At 33.8% G+C, this 16,864-nt stretch overlaps 3 protein-coding genes across 3 annotated transcripts; 2 read left to right on the top strand and 1 right to left on the bottom strand.

Annotated features, from left to right (window-relative positions):
• Positions 1 to 7,362: 7,362 nt before the first annotated feature.
• LOC108821387 (UDP-D-xylose:L-fucose alpha-1,3-D-xylosyltransferase 1-like) lies at positions 7,363 to 8,987 on the top strand. The gene is made up of 4 exons (XM_018594426.2): positions 7,363 to 7,836; positions 7,954 to 8,115; positions 8,208 to 8,417; positions 8,578 to 8,987. Exons 1-4 carry the CDS (start codon positions 7,384 to 7,386, stop codon positions 8,788 to 8,790), a joined length of 1,038 nt encoding a protein of 345 aa, XP_018449928.2. The 5' UTR covers positions 7,363 to 7,383; the 3' UTR covers positions 8,791 to 8,987.
• A 1,242-nt stretch (positions 8,988 to 10,229) lies between these two features.
• On the bottom strand, positions 10,230 to 12,067 carry LOC108821386 (putative glycerol-3-phosphate transporter 3). The gene is made up of 2 exons (XM_018594424.2): positions 11,999 to 12,067; positions 10,230 to 11,905 (listed from the first exon to the last, which is right to left on the bottom strand). The coding sequence occupies exon 2, from the start codon at positions 11,868 to 11,870 to the stop codon at positions 10,338 to 10,340; it is 1,533 nt and encodes a 510-aa protein (XP_018449926.1). The 5' UTR covers positions 11,871 to 11,905; positions 11,999 to 12,067; the 3' UTR covers positions 10,230 to 10,337.
• Positions 12,068 to 14,473: 2,406 nt separating this feature from the next.
• Positions 14,474 to 16,138, top strand: LOC108822943 (uncharacterized). The gene is made up of 6 exons (XM_018596154.2): positions 14,474 to 14,848; positions 14,940 to 15,174; positions 15,260 to 15,395; positions 15,466 to 15,557; positions 15,637 to 15,760; positions 15,852 to 16,138. The coding sequence occupies exons 1-6, from the start codon at positions 14,812 to 14,814 to the stop codon at positions 15,918 to 15,920; spliced, it is 693 nt and encodes a 230-aa protein (XP_018451656.2). The 5' UTR covers positions 14,474 to 14,811; the 3' UTR covers positions 15,921 to 16,138.
• Positions 16,139 to 16,864: the final 726 nt, after the last annotated feature.

Here is a 16,864-nt window from a genome sequence, read left to right as displayed (position 1 = left end):
AAAAAGAAATTAGGTATGAGCACTGGGATGGTCGCACTTACCGCCCGATATACTCAGCTGGCCCTTAATATATTGGAGGATTGAAGAAAAAATCCAAAAGATATTTAGGTTAATGACAGGCTACTGAAGCTACCTTTCTAAAATATAGTTTTGCTTATGTCTCTTCAACGATATCACTTGTAAAACCTAGCATCTCAGTTTTTTAAATATGTTCAAATTCTGTCTACCGACTATTTATACAAAATGGATTTATGCTTTTTAACAGATCTCTAAAAGAAGGTTTTTCCTGGTGGTGCAAATTGCCTCCCACCCGTAAATGGTGAATAAAGTTTCTTGAACTTTTTGTAAGGTTAAACTAAACTTGTTAACAACTTATGTTAATGTCTGTACTGCTCAAAGTATAGAAAATTTAGGTGAGTAATAAACATAAGCATATTAATAAAACCATAAATAATGAGTTTAAAATTCAACCAAACATAAGAAAATTATAAAATTTGAAATCAATAAAATATAAGTAAACGACCCAATGAACTAATATTATAACCAAACTTATATGAAACTTGTCTTCGGTACGCAATGTTTGGAATCCTATTATGAACAAATCAAGTTATCAGTTCATGTAAAAACACAATTAGCTATAAAAATCAAAATAGAAATTGTATTACCTCAGTCTGAAAGTCTAGATTTCTAGAACATCATCAGGTTCAAAAATATTTTTGGAAAATACTTTAATGTTTGTCACATGCTTGAATCCACCTTGTCATGATAAGGTCATAATGTCAACAAAAAGAAGATAGTGAGTATCATCTCATTATGTTTGTAATAAGAGATGGTAGGTTAGAAGCAACTAAGTTTTTGTTTATATAGAACTGAACAGGAGACCCCATTAGTGTAATAGGAGTTCTAAGGAAAGTTAATTATGTAATTAACTATATATTACCACGGGAACAAAACTTACTTTCATCCCCTAAGGTGAACCTCTACATTCACCCACCAATAGGAATTAGTTAATTGAGATTTGATATCTCTTAAAAAAGAAACCAAGTAATAAGAATTTAATGAAATAAAATTATGTTTTCAGATAAATAAAAAACATAGCAATTATCAAAAAAATATTTTTTTTTAATATTGATAAATCCATCAAAAAATACTAAACCCTAAACCCTAAATTCTAAACCCTAAATCTTAAATTCTAAATACTAAACCCTAAACCCTTGGGAAAAGCCTGAACCCTTGGGCAAATCCTATACACTAAACCCTTAAATTTAAACCAAACCTTAAATCATAAACTAAATCCTAATCCCTAAACCATAAATCATAACCCCTAATACTAACCCTAAATCCTAAATTCCAAAATGGTCATGATTTAGGATTAAGAGTTTATGATTTAATATTTGTCAAAGAGTTCAGGGTTTAGGGTTTCGTGTTTAGAATTTAAGGTTTAATATTATGGTTTATGATTAAGAGTAAGGTTTAGGGTTTAAAATTAACGATTTAGAGTATAAGATTTGCCCAAGGGTTCAGACTTTCCCCAAAGATTTAGGGTTTAGTATTTAGAATTTAGGATATAGGGTTCAGTATTTTTGGACGGATTTATCAATACTATAATAATTTTTTTTTTATAATTGCTACTATTTTTTATTTATCTAAAAACATAATTTTATTTCATTAAATTCTTATTACTTGGTTTCTTTTTTTAAGAGATATCAAATCTTAATTAACTAATTTCTATTAGTGGGTGAATGTAGAGGTTTAACTTAGGGGGAGAAGCTAAGTTTTGTTCTTACCACGGTCCTTAAATACGTTGAAAGATTGGCTATTCTTATGCAAATTAATAAAATAATTGATTTGGCATGATTTACTCAATTACCGATTTAAAATATTATTTTATTAGGAATTACAGTAGACGATGAATATACTTATTCCAAAATTTCTTGCCATTTAAACTCTGGAAGATATCTCTAAGCATTGACTATAATTTTGACGTGTTGACAAAGCCAAACTTAAAAAAATATGAAATCTTAATGAAAATTTATCCTATGTTTCCTTATTTTGTGGGTTGATTGACTCATCTGAGATCACAATTTATGTGGTGACCTTGTGTGATGCATAAAATATTGCATAGTCATTATGACTGTTTAAAATCTTCCTAAAATGAATTGTTAAATAAGACAGTACATTTATTATGGGGGGTTTAAATCAAAATATCACCTTTAGTAATGCAGTAATATTCTCCGGTCTATCCTACTCGAATTGACAGAAACTTGTAAAAGGAAAATAGGGTAGAAAAATGAAAATAAAATAAAATTATAGGAATGTAAATTTATATTGCATAGTTTCTTGACCTGTGATCATGACCATGTGAACATAATTCATAATATAGCTTGTTCTGAAATCATCTGCTAATGTTACAATTGAAAAAATTTGCAATAGTCATTGAACGTAATGTTTTCCTTAACGTGATGTTAGTGTTCTATATTTTATTAATGGTAGTGTTCTATATTTTACCTTCTCTTACAATAATATGCTTGTGCAGGAATAGAATGTTAAGCAACTGTAAAAGATCAGCTCAGCGATTATATGTGCTCATTGATAGAAATCAACAGAGTAGTGGTCCCAGTGGCAGGTGAAAATCACGTTTGAAAGAGCTCACATATAAAACAATACAACAGGGAGGTTTATATTGTATCGTTGCATATTTTTATAAGACATACCAATGGCATATTTAGTAATTGTTCTAGATATAGATGGGTATATGTAAAAAGAAGCTCAAAAACCTGGAGAAAAAACCTTTTACTGAAGGAGAAAGAGAAAGACCGAAGACACCGAAGACTTAAATCCTCTAGCTCCGGCCCGGTGTTTACCGGTGTCGGAAGCACCCCTCCACCCTCTTCACTCATTTTCCTTTGCTTCCTATGCTTTCATGCTTTCACGGAGTTAAGATGCAGGTGACTCTGAATTTATTGGATCTTAACCTGAACTCGTTTCGGTGAGCGTCGGTAACAGATCCCGGTGTCCTTTGGAGTTACGGCGAGACTTGCGGTGCGGCTGTTGCTAGGGGAGTCGGCTTTTAGGACTGAAGCTTCGTCAGATCCCGATTTTCCGTTTTTAAGATCTTAGACGGTAGCTGCTCGACGACGGCGCGTGACAAGGAGAGACGCCTCCTCCACCCTCGATCTAGCTTTCCCTGCGGCGGTGAAATCATCGGAGGAGAGGACTAGTGTCCGGCGGAAAAGGGTTTGCTCCTCCGGTTCGCCGGGGGTTTATGCTTCAGACCTTTGAAATTTGAAAACCGTTTATCCTGTACGCTTAAGATCGTCAAAGTCCGCCTTTTTCTTCATTATCTCGTTTCCGTGTCTGGCTAAGGATGAAGACATAGTTTTCTCGAGACAGCTACAACCGAATTCGGATTTGCGCCTCCTGGTGTAGCAGCTGGTGGTTCATGTGCTACATTCCAATCAAACGGCGACCTTCAGCTTTGTTCTTGATACTGGTCTTAATTTGGTGTGAGGGCTCTCGATTGAGTATATGCTCTTGTATCGTTTGGTCTAAGTAGATGGTCTTAGGGGCATCCATTCTGAGTAGTAGGATGGATCGTTTTCTTTGTGGTGCAAGACGGCAGTGTTGTTTCAGCTAAGTAGTGTAAGTTTGGGAGTTTCATGTTCTTGGGGTTTAGTGTTTATCGGGAATTAGTGCATTGACTCTTTCAGTTGCAAAATTATCTTGAGTTTTGGTGGATACAATGATCTTTTGTCGTTTAGGTGCACGATTGTTTATTCTGGTTTTGGGCTTTGAGCGGCGAAGCTTGGTTGTGTGACGGTGTTGGTGGACTTCTATCTATCTAGGTGCAAAGCGAACGTCAGAGAGTGCGTTCAAGCCGTATCCGAGAGATGCTCAGATCATGAAGCGATCTTTCTAGTCGGGTTGTGAAGTCTTGGTTTTAGTCACGAGTGGGGATGGTATCGATCGGCAGGCCATAGGCAGCAGCGATAGATCCGAGTTGAGAATGCACTGCGGTGTCTTCGGGTTGTTCAAGTGGATGCTTCGTATGGCGTGCTGTGGGCAGCATCGAGTTATCCAGATTGTTTTATCCACCGCTTAAAGGTCGTTTGCACTGAATTGTCGTGTGCTATTGTGTAGTTGTTGATTCTAAGTTTATTGAGTTGTTGTGTGCGTTGTAGCTCGTTTGCCTTGTCAAGGTTGTGTTCCAAAGTGACCCCGGTGTGGGTTTTAGCTGCCTGTTCTTTGGGCTCTTGCTCTCGAGATATCTTTTATCTGCCAGCTTCTGTATGAAACTATCGTATGAATGAATGAATTTCAATTTGGGAAAAAAAAAAAAAAGTAAAAAGAAGCTGAGGAGAACTCTTAGACTGACACATCATCAAAATGACATACTTGTAAATATAATACACTTTAAAGGTTATTCTTTTTTTTGCTTCCTTTTTAATAATAAAGGGACTAGTTAATAACCAATAACCAGCACCGATGCGTGAAGTGAAATTTTCTTATAATGTTTGTTTGAACAATTTATGCCATATATTATATTTTGTATATACTATAGGATCTTGAATAAGATTGCTAATTAAAAGACCATTGATGTTGAAATAATGATTTTTAAAATTCATTGTATTTACTATTGGATTTTAATTACAAATTATTAAAATATGTGCACACAAAAAAACGATATATTATTACTTTGTTAAAATTTAATACGACTTTTAAAGTCACTAGAGACATCTATATATATAGACTATATTCTTATATTATATTCTTATATTATGTTTCTATGTTAACAATAAATCATGCCATATTAAACTTAACTGATCGTTGACCAAAAAAAAAAAAAAAAAAAAAAAAATTAAACTTAACTGATCTCTTTCCCAGGTAATATATATTCTTCATATAAGGAATTATAGATTTTTTCGTATAATAATATTAATTGAAATTAAGCACATATTTCAAGTCCTCTTTATCAAAAATAATAAATCAATAATTAACACCAGTATAAATCAAATATTGTATCGTCCTGTTGTATAATGATATACTTAGAATATCTTATGTCAAAAATGTTCAAAATTAAAATATTCATGTTTCAATACATTTTCAATATAAATTTTGAAATTAATGTATTTATATATTCTTATATGGCATATTTTTAATTTAAACGATATTAATTAAAAAGATACAATATGTTAATGTATTTTCATAGTAATTTATAGTCGTTTTAAAAACTTCAAAATATAACCTTATAAGAATAAAATCTAATTTTTATTATATGATTAATGTGATTGTTTAATTTTTTTAAACAATTTAAAATTAAAAAACAGGATTGAGGATGCAAAATTGTTATCAAATATTTATTATTCAAAATCAGCAATTTTCATATATATATATATATGTTAATCATATTAGATAACTCCGTAGATTTTATTTAAAAAAATAATATATAATATTTTTTATGGAGTACTAATCAACTTGATAGTTAATTTAATAAAAAAATGTAATATATATTTAGATGGACCAACATATTTTTTTAATAATTCTAAAAATTATTTTGTGATAAAATGTGGTTACTGAGGACTCAAAGGTTGTAATGCTGATTAGTTAATATATAAAGGATATTTTCTTTTTAGTCATTCAATAACCACAACCTGTCGTTTTTATATATTCTTGTTGACTGGAGATCAAAACCCAGCCCAGAAACTCTCTGGGTCCAGCCTTGGTTGAGTCAGGTGTCAGCCCTTTTCTTCACATTTTCCCATGATTTTTTTTTTCGACATTAAATTTTTCTTTTTCAGGTCAAAAAATATATCAAAAACTCAGTGTTAGAAGTTACAATATGTTATTATAGAAAATAGCATATAGAAATAACTCATTTTAACACTTATTATAAAAATATATATTATAGAAAAAATGTTGAATAGTGATAAAATGTGAAATAACAAAACTGTTATAATTTGGCTAACCGATTTCAAAACTTTTTAAACAAAACTGTATTAGTAATTATAAGTACTTGATTAGTTCATAAAAGTAATCATACTTGATTACTTCAATCTCTAAGAGAAAATCAGAAGATGAAAAAATACATTGAATCACATTTTAAAGTGTTACAAAAAACCACAACATTAAAATATTTATCACTTTCGTGTTTTTTTTTTTGCGTAACTAAAAATTGGAAAATGTCATTTCACTTTCGTGGTTACTTCCCAGGTTACATGGGAGAGTCTCAATTTTTTTCTTTGATTTCAATCTAATGAATGCTGCCAATCTTGAAGACCTTAAAAAAACAGAATGCTGCTAATCTAAAACATGCATGATTCTCAACAATGATATAATTTTTTTTTTTTAATCATTCAATAACCACAGCCTATTGTTTATATAATATTTTTGAATGGAGATCAAAACCCGCCCAACTAAAGAATTGCACCAGTCCAGCCGTAACCATTCGCAGCCTGAAAGTCTTGACTGGAGAAACGTTTTTAGCAGTATACTACTTACTATGCATAGAACGTTTCAGAAGTAACATATTACTTAATGATTAAAAGCAATACATATCGACTTTTAAAATTAGTACAAAGTAGTGCTTTTCTCTCTACATGTTAGCTAGTCAATGTCTCTTGACAATCTAATGTTTCTTTATTGTGTTTTCATCTCCATTTGAAAATGATTAATGCAGTGCTAACTTGATCAAGCTTGTTAATGAAAAAAGGGGAATCATGTATTATGTTGTTAAGCAAAAACAAGGTATTGTAAAAGTGCATATAGTGGTTCCTCAACATTGTATTATGTTATTATTTTTCTGCACTTCAGTAAAAAAATTATTACGATCGTTCTGTAACAAATTTATTATGTTATTATTTTTTTGTACTTCAGTGAAAAGGCATATGATATACAAAGTTCCTTAACATTTTTTTTTGTTAAATCGATAGATTCTCACTCCGGATATTCAAATAGACCGTAAAATAGATTCATATCCATATAGCCACAAACTGAAGTGTAGTGGAATGCTTTCGAATTCGGGTTGTTTAGCAATCTCAAAATCCGCCTATCGGTAGACAACCACTTTGGATAAAGTGGTTGAAAGTTCCTCTACATATGTATATTATGTTATTATTTGTCTCTATTTTAGCAAAAAGCAATATATGGTAGTTCCTTAACATATATAGATATTATGCTATTATTTTGGATACATAGATATTATGCTATTATTTTCTCCATTTTAGTAAACAAATAATATGGTAGTTCCTTAACATATGTATTATGTTATTATTTTCTCTACTTTAGTAAAAAAAAATATGGTATATATATATATATATACATAGACGTTCATATTCTATCAGATCATGTAAACCTTGTCTTCTGCCTCCCTCTCCTGCTACAACAATGGCGCATCAGCTTTTATATTCCTCTCCTCTTTCTTATTCTTTAACCTCAAAGGGTCGTCATATCTCTCTCATGAGCCGCAACGGTCTCCTTCTTGTCGCTCTCCTCGTCATCCTCGGTGTATACTTACCCTGGGTAAGATCTCCCTTATTCCTGTTTCCAAACAGAACTTTTTCTTCCTTTCCCCCCAACTGGCGCAACTATTCTCTCGCTCAAGCAGCTAAGTTCGTCGCTAAGGACGGAACAGTGATAGTATGCACCGTTAGCTATCCCTTCTTGCCTTTCCTCAACAACTGGTTAATTAGCGTTTCTAGACAGAAGCATCAAGACAAAGTCCTCGTGATAGCTGAGGATTACGCTACACTTTACAAGATTAACAAGAAGTGGCCTGGCCATGCCGTTCTCGTTCCCCCAGCTCTCAATTCTCAGACCGCACATAAGTTCGGTTCCAAGGTATAAATAGTTTTAACATTTTTTTCTGAGTTTGAATGATTTTGTATCCCTTGTTGATTCAGAATATGATATGAAAAAAACTTATCTTGCAACTAATTTTATAACATCCAAATATAGGGTTTCTTCAATTTTACATCTCGGAGGCCGCAACATCTCTTGCGACTTTTGGAGCTAGGCTATAATGTGATGTACAACGATGTTGATATGGTCTGGTTGCAAGATCCGTTTCAGTATTTACAAGGAAGCCACGAAGCATACTTCACAGATGACAGGACTAGAGTATGTGCATTTCTATTCACACATCTCCATGACCTTTTAGAGTTTTTTCTTCATTTATTAAATCATAATTCTCCAGTTATTTTTGGTGCCAGATTAAGCCTTTGAATCATTCCCATTGTTTACCACCTCCGGATCGAAACGGAGTGACTTATATATGTAGCTGCATGATTTTCTTGCGTCCCAAGACTGGAGCAAAGCTTCTCATGAAGAAATGGATTGATGAACTTCATGCTGGATCTAAAGTGTATGAAGGAAATGATCAGCCTGCTTTCAACTGGGCACTCAACAAAACTGCTCATCAGGTATTTGTGGGGTTTAAAGCTTATAATCTCAAAAGAGTCAACCTTCATCTGCTTAATTATGTTACGCCTATTATCTACTTATGAACGTTCGATTACGGTTCTGTACTAATTCATTTGTTTGAATTTATCCTAAACTCTTTTGTGATCTTCTCTTCTGCAGCTAGATCTATACTTGCTACCGCAAGCAGCGTTTCCAACAGGAGGATTGTATTTCAAGAACAAGACATGGGTTGAAGAGACAAAGGGGAAACATGTCATAGTCCACAACAACTACATTATCGGTTACAACAATAAGATGAAACGCTTCCGTGACTTTGGTCTATGGCTAATTGATGATCATTCTTTAGAGTCCCCACTGGGAAAACTAGAGTAAATTTGAAGTGAATGCCTTGTGATGTTTGAATTGTAAATCGTTGAGACTGTTATGTCCGGCTCTAAGAATTGGATTGGAATGCCTGAGTTATCAAAATGAAGAGAGTAAAATGTTCAATCCATTCACAAGAAAACAGAAAAAGGAGACATTTCTATATTGGTTTTACTCGAGGAAGATGCATATGTGTATAAACAATTTTTTACCTGGCCATAGATCTCTCTCTCTGCTTGCTTCAGGATAGTACCACAGATGATAGAATCTGATTAAGTCTGTTATGTCAATCTTTTAAGACCTCTCATCTAGAAACAAAGAGATTGGTTGAGGGATTGAAGAGAGGAATATTTGACAAATTTATATTTTAAACCAGTAAATAAAATAAAAAAATTCAATAAGTAAAGAAAATATTGTAAAATAATAATATTACAAAATGATATAAAATCAAAACAAAAGCTCTGTAATTAATTTTGTGAATGATATTTTCACAAAACTTGCAGCCTTGCAAGGGATGTATCCACTTGAGGATTTGAGATCATCTGTATTACAATGACAAATTTACTATTACTCGTACATAAATTTTTAAGTTCACTTAAAAGCTAGTGTATATGATATTTGATAAATTATTTTGAAATCCAATAGTTACTATTGAATATGTTTAAATTTTAATTTTAAAAAATATTTAGTGTTCTGGTAGAATAAATAAAAAATCTCATAATTTAGATGAGATTTTAGAGTGGTTTAACAACAAAAAAATATATAAAAAATCACAATTAATGTAAAATTATCTAGCAATATATTTAAAATCAAATCATTTCAAGTTCTAGATTGGATACACCTTCCTCCTTTAGAGATACTAAAGAATATATAATTTATATCTATAATTCTTTACATACCCACGTGTATATATATATATATATAAGATATTCTACTTATAATTTTAATATTTGTGATTTGTGGATATTAAATATTAATATTTATTTTGATTCGTAGGATACTAAGACCAGATAGAAATGAATATCAAATCAAATTAAAAGTTATGGATTTTCGCACCTATGATATTTCTTTATTTAATAATTTATAAGTTTTAGGTGTCATAGAATTATTAGATAACTTAAATTCTTAAATCATAAAATGGTGATCTAGTGGTAGGCAGACTTTGCGAAGCTAAACAATCTAGTGTTATAAGATTATTAGGAACATACCCCTCACAAAACCACCGTTACATTAGGATCAAGATTACCAGCTCCAGCAAATGCTGAAGAAGTTAAATAGTCTTCTTTGCATGCATTATGTATTGCAATTTGCTCTTATGTTTGGTTTTGAAGATTTTGATCATTTCCAGAGATATGAATCCATAAGAAAGATAACGTCTATATAGGAAGTTACCCTCTTTAGGTTCCGTTACTTGTTTCGGAAATAAATCAGAACCTTATATAACCAAGAGGAGTTTGATTGTTTCCATTCAAACTTAAACAAAAAAAAAGATGTTACAATGCAAGTCAGATTAAACAAAAAAGAACACACACACACACAGAATCAAATTGATAGTATTATATGAGGACATCAATGGGAGGTCTTGGTTCAGAAGCAGCAACAACTTCATCATCTTCAGATGATCCATACAACAAAGTTTTCACTTCTGATATAATAAGCTGAGTAAGCAACAATCCGGAGATCAAAGCTGCGGTCATCAACATGTAAAACACAGCATCCCAACTAATAGCTGCGATGTAACCGGTGAGAACAGGTCCAATGGCTGCACCAACTGATCCTGTTCCATCTATAATAGCAGTGACTGTAGCCAAAGCCCTCGCATTTCCCTTAAGCGATTTATGAGTACCGAGATCAGCTGCAACCGCGGTTGTAATTAGAGCGTAAGGTCCATTAACGAACACTCCAGCCGTGAACATGAGGATGATGTTGATCGCCATTGAGATATGACCGTAGGTTCTGTACAGGAACAGAGCTGGGATTGTTAAGTAGATGAACCCTCCAGCTGTGATTGCTCTCCCGTCGAGTTGATCAGAGAAGTATCCGGCCAAGATTCCTCCAACCACGCCTCCAACATCGAAGAGCGTGGACAAGTTTCCAGACGTCTCTTGAGACAAATGCTCTCCTCCTATTTCGGTCTGGCTTACGTAGAAAGGAAGCCAATAGAGGAAAGTGTAAGACACAAGTTTGGTGAAGAAGAGACAGAAGGCGAAAGGTGCAACGCCAGGGATCTTCCAAGCGGCTAAGAACCCTACGGCTCTTCTATCGAATCCGGTACTCATCCTGGAGCTAATCAAGAAGCTTTCGGTAATGGTGTCACCAAGCCTCATCGTGGAATCAACTTCGGTTCCATCCCTCTCAGCTTCAACAGCAGGAGGGTTCACAGGCAAGAAGAGGTAAACCACAACGCCGAGAAACGTGATGAGCAAGGCTGGACCGACGAAAGACCATCCCCAACCGAACTTCAAAAGTCCGGTCGCGATTAAAGACCCAACGATGTTCCCTATCGATGTGTGAGCACTCCAAACACCCATGATAACCCCTCTCCTCTTTTTATCAAACCAGTTCCCCAAAACCGCAACCACGCATGGCCATCCGATGGACTGGAACCATCCAGCCAACGTCTGGATGGCTAGGAAATAGTAAAAGCTATGGATATTGGCCCAAAAAGCGACGCCGAAGAGAGCGGTGAACACTCCCGTCCCGATCATACCGATCGTTAGAAACGTCCTGAGGTCCAAACGGTCACCCAGGTGACCAGCGACGAACATGCCAACGGCGTAAACGGAGAGGAAAGCCAAGTCGATTTGTCCGAGAAGAGCTGTTCCGTCTGGACCGTCGAAAGGAGCCCACCCGCCTTGTTCCGTGGCCTTGAAGTGTCCGGTTGATGGTTTGGAGAGCGTTCCTTTGACGATGCTGTTGGGCTTTCGGGATGCGTGGAAGGCGATATAGGCGATGAAGGTCAAGACGAAGACCATCCCTTGGTATTGCTTGAAAGAGAGTTTGCCCGAACGCTTGAAACGTTCTAGGAAATGGATACCTGGTGGTTTTATCTCTACATAGAGGAACTCAGATGATGTCCAAGACGCCATGTCTCTAAAAACCTTTCTCCTCGCGTCACAGAGACCTGAAAAGTCAAAAGACAGAAACCAACAAGACGGTTTAAGAGCAATCTTAACGAGGACAAGCAGTAAAAACAACAACACAGAATTTGAATGACCTTCGAGATTTGAAGAGAACCCTTTCTCTATGGTTTTGTGCAACTTAATGCTTGGAAAATTATGGAAGGAAGAAAGCACTACTTAAAATGTTAAAGAACGTGACAATAACTAAGTTAATTTATGTGAACTTTTTTTTCTTTGGCATCGTTTATGTGATCTTTTAGCCTCCTTTGCTATATTTTTATTTTTTTTGTTTTGACTTTTTTGCTCATATTCTTCACTTTACTACCCTCCCACTTTACAACATGTACGCACATATGGTTAAACCAGAACTAACCATGGCAGAACAATTCAAATTAAGAGTCCAGATTTATCTTAGGAAATCAAGCTACAAACAATAAAATATGGGCTGGTAGAAGGGAATATACCGGAACATCATGATGATTTATGTATCTAGATAAATTCAAAAGAAATGATTTAACTATCTACTAGATGTTGACCCGCACGCCCGTGCGGGTGCATATTTCAAAAATGTATATTGCTATTTACTTTTTCATATCAATATCAAAGCTGGATAAAAAATTAAAATCTGAAGAACCGAACCGATCACGGTCCGAAAGAGTAATACCAAACCCAAACCAAAATTGATTAAATATCCAAATTATTCAAAATTTTGATATTTAGACAACTGAAACCATAACCAATTCGAACTAAAGTATTTTGGATATCAAAATATATCCGAGAAAAATTTATATACTTATTTATATATATTAATTCTTTTTAGTTTTAATATATATAAACATTCCAGAATATATATGATATTTTTAGGTTGGCTTACATACTTGAAAATATATAAAATAGTCACATATAAATATCTAATATAGTGGAAGTGCACTCAAAATACCAAAAATGTTTAAAATAATTATTTATTTTTGATCCAAAATTTAAACCAAACCAATTTATATGTTAAGTTTAGGTATTCTGACATATGTTATTCATATTTATATACAATATATTATTTTATTTATAGATTTTAAGAAATTCAAAATATATAATGAATTTAAAAAATAATTTAAATGGGTTATCCAAACCCGAACTGAACCCGCAAAGATCCGAATATAATACGAACTGAAATTTAGAAATATCTGAATGATGTTGAAATCTTTGACCTCGGAAACCCAAAACCCAAGCAGATCTATACAAATCCTGTTAAATATTTAATAGTATAAGAATTAAATAAATAGGCAAACAGAATGGTTTTGAATTTAAAGTGAATTTGGCAATAGATTAAACAATCCAACTGGTTTGTCCTCAAACTAATTAATTTAATAAATAATGTCTGGTTTAGAAAGATATATTAAAATTACTAAATTATTGACATATAATAAACTTTAAAATATTTTAAACAGAACAGTTTATATATTGTGTGTTACTCAATATTACAATACGAAACTTTAATATATTAAATAGAACAGTTCAAATATTAAACTCAATTTCATGTGTATAATAAGTTTATGGTAATGTGAATTATGAGTATGAATTTATTTTTATGGTTAGATATATAGTTAGAATAAAGGCAATTAGGTGCAGTTGTAGGTTAATATAAACAAAAGAAAGAACCATTAATAGTTATAGAAAAACGAATGGGCTATATGATAATAAGGCTTTGTGTGAAATGGGTTGATTAATTGAGAATAATTTCTTTAATTAAGGTCAATGGCATTCTGTAGTAAATAATAAGAAGAAGTAAGGGTTATTTTCCATTTGTACTTCACCTTTAATAGGATAGATATTTCTGAAATGCACATATCGTTAATTTTTTTGTAACTGAATGCACATATCGTTTTGCTTACTTATTTACAATGGAATAACGTTGAACTATCGAGAAATTGATTTATGATATTAGTGAGAATGAGGCTTAAGTACGGGGGGGACATTGTGTGGTGAATGTAAAGCTTACATAATTAATTACTCAGAAAAGTCAGCAAGGAACCTTTCTCAAAAAACAAAAAAAAGTCAGCAAGGAACCACATACTGAAGAAATGTTCTTGCTGAAAGACGCAAAATTTATTTGATTTTATTCTATACTTTTATTAACTAACTCAGCCGTAGGAATGAATCAAGCATGGAAATATGAATGTATTTGACTTTTTATGATTAGTATTACAGTATGTATTATCTCATGCTGTGTTGTGTCACTATCACGTGAGCTGCATCTTGCTGTTACGGGTTGCTACGACCATGCCAAAGAGTATGCAAACAACCAGCTTATAATATCATTATACTAATTAATTACACCTCACAAGAAATCAGAAAAAGGATGAAAATTTAGAATTTTATGTTCATGAAAAACACCACTTATCATACAATGAAAAAAAACACACAGAAAATCATCTTCTAGGATCCACAACAACGACTTTCATGATGCTTTAGCCTTTAGGGGAAAGACGATTCAGTATTTTAGCAAAAGAAACCATTTAGTCTACTTCAATTTTTTTTTTTTTTTTTGCAACGGCCCATTCAGTCTACTTCATTGACTGACCCCTTACCCAATCGTACGAATATGCTCCAAAATTCCGGTCCAATTTCGGCAAAGGCGTGGTTTAGAAAATCAAAATAACCGGTCTAGTAAACTCGGTTCGTCGAGCGATTCCCCAATCTTTATTTATTCAACTATTCCCTTGACTCCTTCCGGTTTTCTCCATACAAGTGGAGAACCAAGGTTTAAGCCAATTCTCAATCCCAAATACCAAAACCCCCCCTGAAATCTTCCGAGTTCCGACAATCAAACCCAGTTCTCTGTTCTCAGACTGTCGGACGGTTTTCTCACTTATTTACCGGCAATAACACGAGTCAGATCAACACTCGATCGATGGCTAGGAAACGAAAACGATCACGCTTGGAGAAAGGTAACAATCAGTCCGCTGCTCAATCCGTAAACTTTCTACCACTATTTGAAACCCTAATTAACCAAACCGCGGCTTTGTTTGCTTTACTCAGCGATAAACTCACCGGCGGAGAAAGAACATGGAACGAGTCCTAACCTCACCAAGTACTGGTTCCAACGCTACGACCTCTTCTCAAAATACGACCAAGGAATCGAGATGGACGAAGAAGGATGGTACTCCGTAACCCCCGAGGCAATCGCAGTCAAACAAGCAGAGAGATGCCGTGGCAAAGTGGTGATCGATTGCTTCTCAGGCGTTGGCGGTAACACCATCCAGTTCGCTAAAGTGTAAGAAGGCTCCTCCTTTGATTTTTTAATGCTGCTTGTATGATGTGTTCTAAACCAAACTTGTCTCCTTTTTTTTTGTGAATAGATGTGCTTCTGTGATTGCTATAGACATTGATCCTGCGAAGGTCGATATGGCTATTAACAATGCAATGGTTTATGGAGTTGATGATCGTGTAGATTATGTCGTTGGTGATTTCATTCACTTAGCTCCATCTCTCAAAGTAATCTTTCTTTCTTTCTCTGCAACTTCTAAAGATTCTTTTGACCTGTCCTAATATATATATCTTGTAGGGAGATGTTTTGTTTCTTTCGCCACCATGGGGAGGACCAATGTATAACAAAGTTGAGAGTTACACACTGGACATGCTCCAACCAAAAGACGGGTATAACACATTCATCTACTTTTGTAACTGTTATATGTGAGTTTGTGCTCAATATATACGGTTATAATGTTTTGTCTAGGTACTCATTGTTTCAGATTGCTCAATCCATCACGCCTAACATCATAATGTTTCTACCGCGGAATGTTGATTTATCACAATTGGAAGAACTCGCTTGGCTCTCCTCGCCTCCTCTAAATCTTGAGGTAAAGCATTGTTTAGAAGAACGACACTACTAGAGCTAATTTATTGCAAAACATTTGTTTCTTTCACAGTTTCATTATCTTGTGATTTCAGATAGAAGAAAACTGTGTTGGAGGAAAAATCAAAGCCATAACGGCTTATTTTAGTTGCAGTGCGGTTTAGTTGAGAAAATTAGGACTATTATTGCATCAAAGGACCATCTATCTTCCTAGTGCATCAAGCGGTAGAGGAGTTGCTCATTTCATTAGATGTTCTTTCAACCTTGTAATTTTTTAGGGGGAGTTTTTTTTTGTATAATCCTGATTTAAGGACACATAACTCATTCTATCTTAACATGTTTAATTGTCCAATGAATATATTTTCATGAGACTTATCATTTATCTAATGATGTTTTGAAATTAGAAATCCAGTGTTCTACAATCTACTAAATTTTTTATTGGGGGTGGAGGAGTATGATATATATCCTACCTTGATGATTGATAACATATAACTGTTCATTACAAAAAAACTATTGAAAATCAAAGTTAAAACCCAACTATCTGCTTATACTCTATATTTGATTATGATATCAAGATAAACAATTTAATGTTGTACTGTTCGAACCCCCATCGGGTCCTTACCCGCCCAGAGGTCCGTTTATCACCAGCAAGATGCTCTATGTTCCGCCGGGTATAGTGGACTTAAGAGGAGTGTCTGCGAAGGCCAATGGACAATCTTTACAAGATGGAGATGATCTTGACTCAAAAGGAGTGTGTGAGTCGGTTTCATCTAGTGGGCTTCCACAGTCGCCAGTTACCAATTAGCAAAAAAGGGTAAAGACAGTAGCCCAGCTAGGAATAAACTATATCGTTTAAATTAAACTATACATCATATGAAAAATACTTATATTTTGATATTTACATTGAACATATATTGAAAGTTAATATTTTAATTTTGAAATCTTCATTGTTTTTTGAAAATGATTATAAATTATTAAACCACTAAACATCCCACATTAAAAACAATTTGTTGGTGTAAAATTTTGTTATACAATATGCAAATAATCATAAAATCATATGAGTAAAAGTCTCATTTAATTAAAAGTATACTATATATCTATATTAATA

This window comes from Raphanus sativus, chromosome 8 (genome assembly GCF_000801105.2).
Source record: "Raphanus sativus cultivar WK10039 chromosome 8, ASM80110v3, whole genome shotgun sequence".
NCBI classification, from domain to species: Eukaryota; Viridiplantae; Streptophyta; class Magnoliopsida; order Brassicales; family Brassicaceae; genus Raphanus; species Raphanus sativus.
Note: the sequence above shows the minus strand (reverse complement) of the source record. Positions and strands in the feature narration are given on the sequence as shown.

Bases quoted from the DNA above. Each gene is read 5' to 3' on its own strand.
- LOC108822943 (XM_018596154.2), top strand. From the start codon at position 14,812: ATGGCTAGGAAACGAAAACGATCACGCTTGGAGAAAG. The intron at 15,558-15,636 runs GTATAACACATT...TGTTTTGTCTAG, and splicing joins ATGCTCCAACCAAAAGACGG to GTACTCATTGTTTCAGATTG. The intron at 15,761-15,851 runs GTAAAGCATTGT...TTGTGATTTCAG, and splicing joins CGCCTCCTCTAAATCTTGAG to ATAGAAGAAAACTGTGTTGG.
- LOC108821386 (XM_018594424.2), bottom strand. From the start codon at position 11,870: ATGGCGTCTTGGACATCATCTGAGTTCCTCTATGTAGAGATAAAACCA.
- LOC108821387 (XM_018594426.2), top strand. From the start codon at position 7,384: ATGGCGCATCAGCTTTTATATTCCTCTCCTCTTTCTTATTCTTTAACC. The intron at 7,837-7,953 runs GTATAAATAGTT...ATCCAAATATAG, and splicing joins CACATAAGTTCGGTTCCAAG to GGTTTCTTCAATTTTACATC. The intron at 8,418-8,577 runs GTATTTGTGGGG...TCTCTTCTGCAG, and splicing joins TCAACAAAACTGCTCATCAG to CTAGATCTATACTTGCTACC.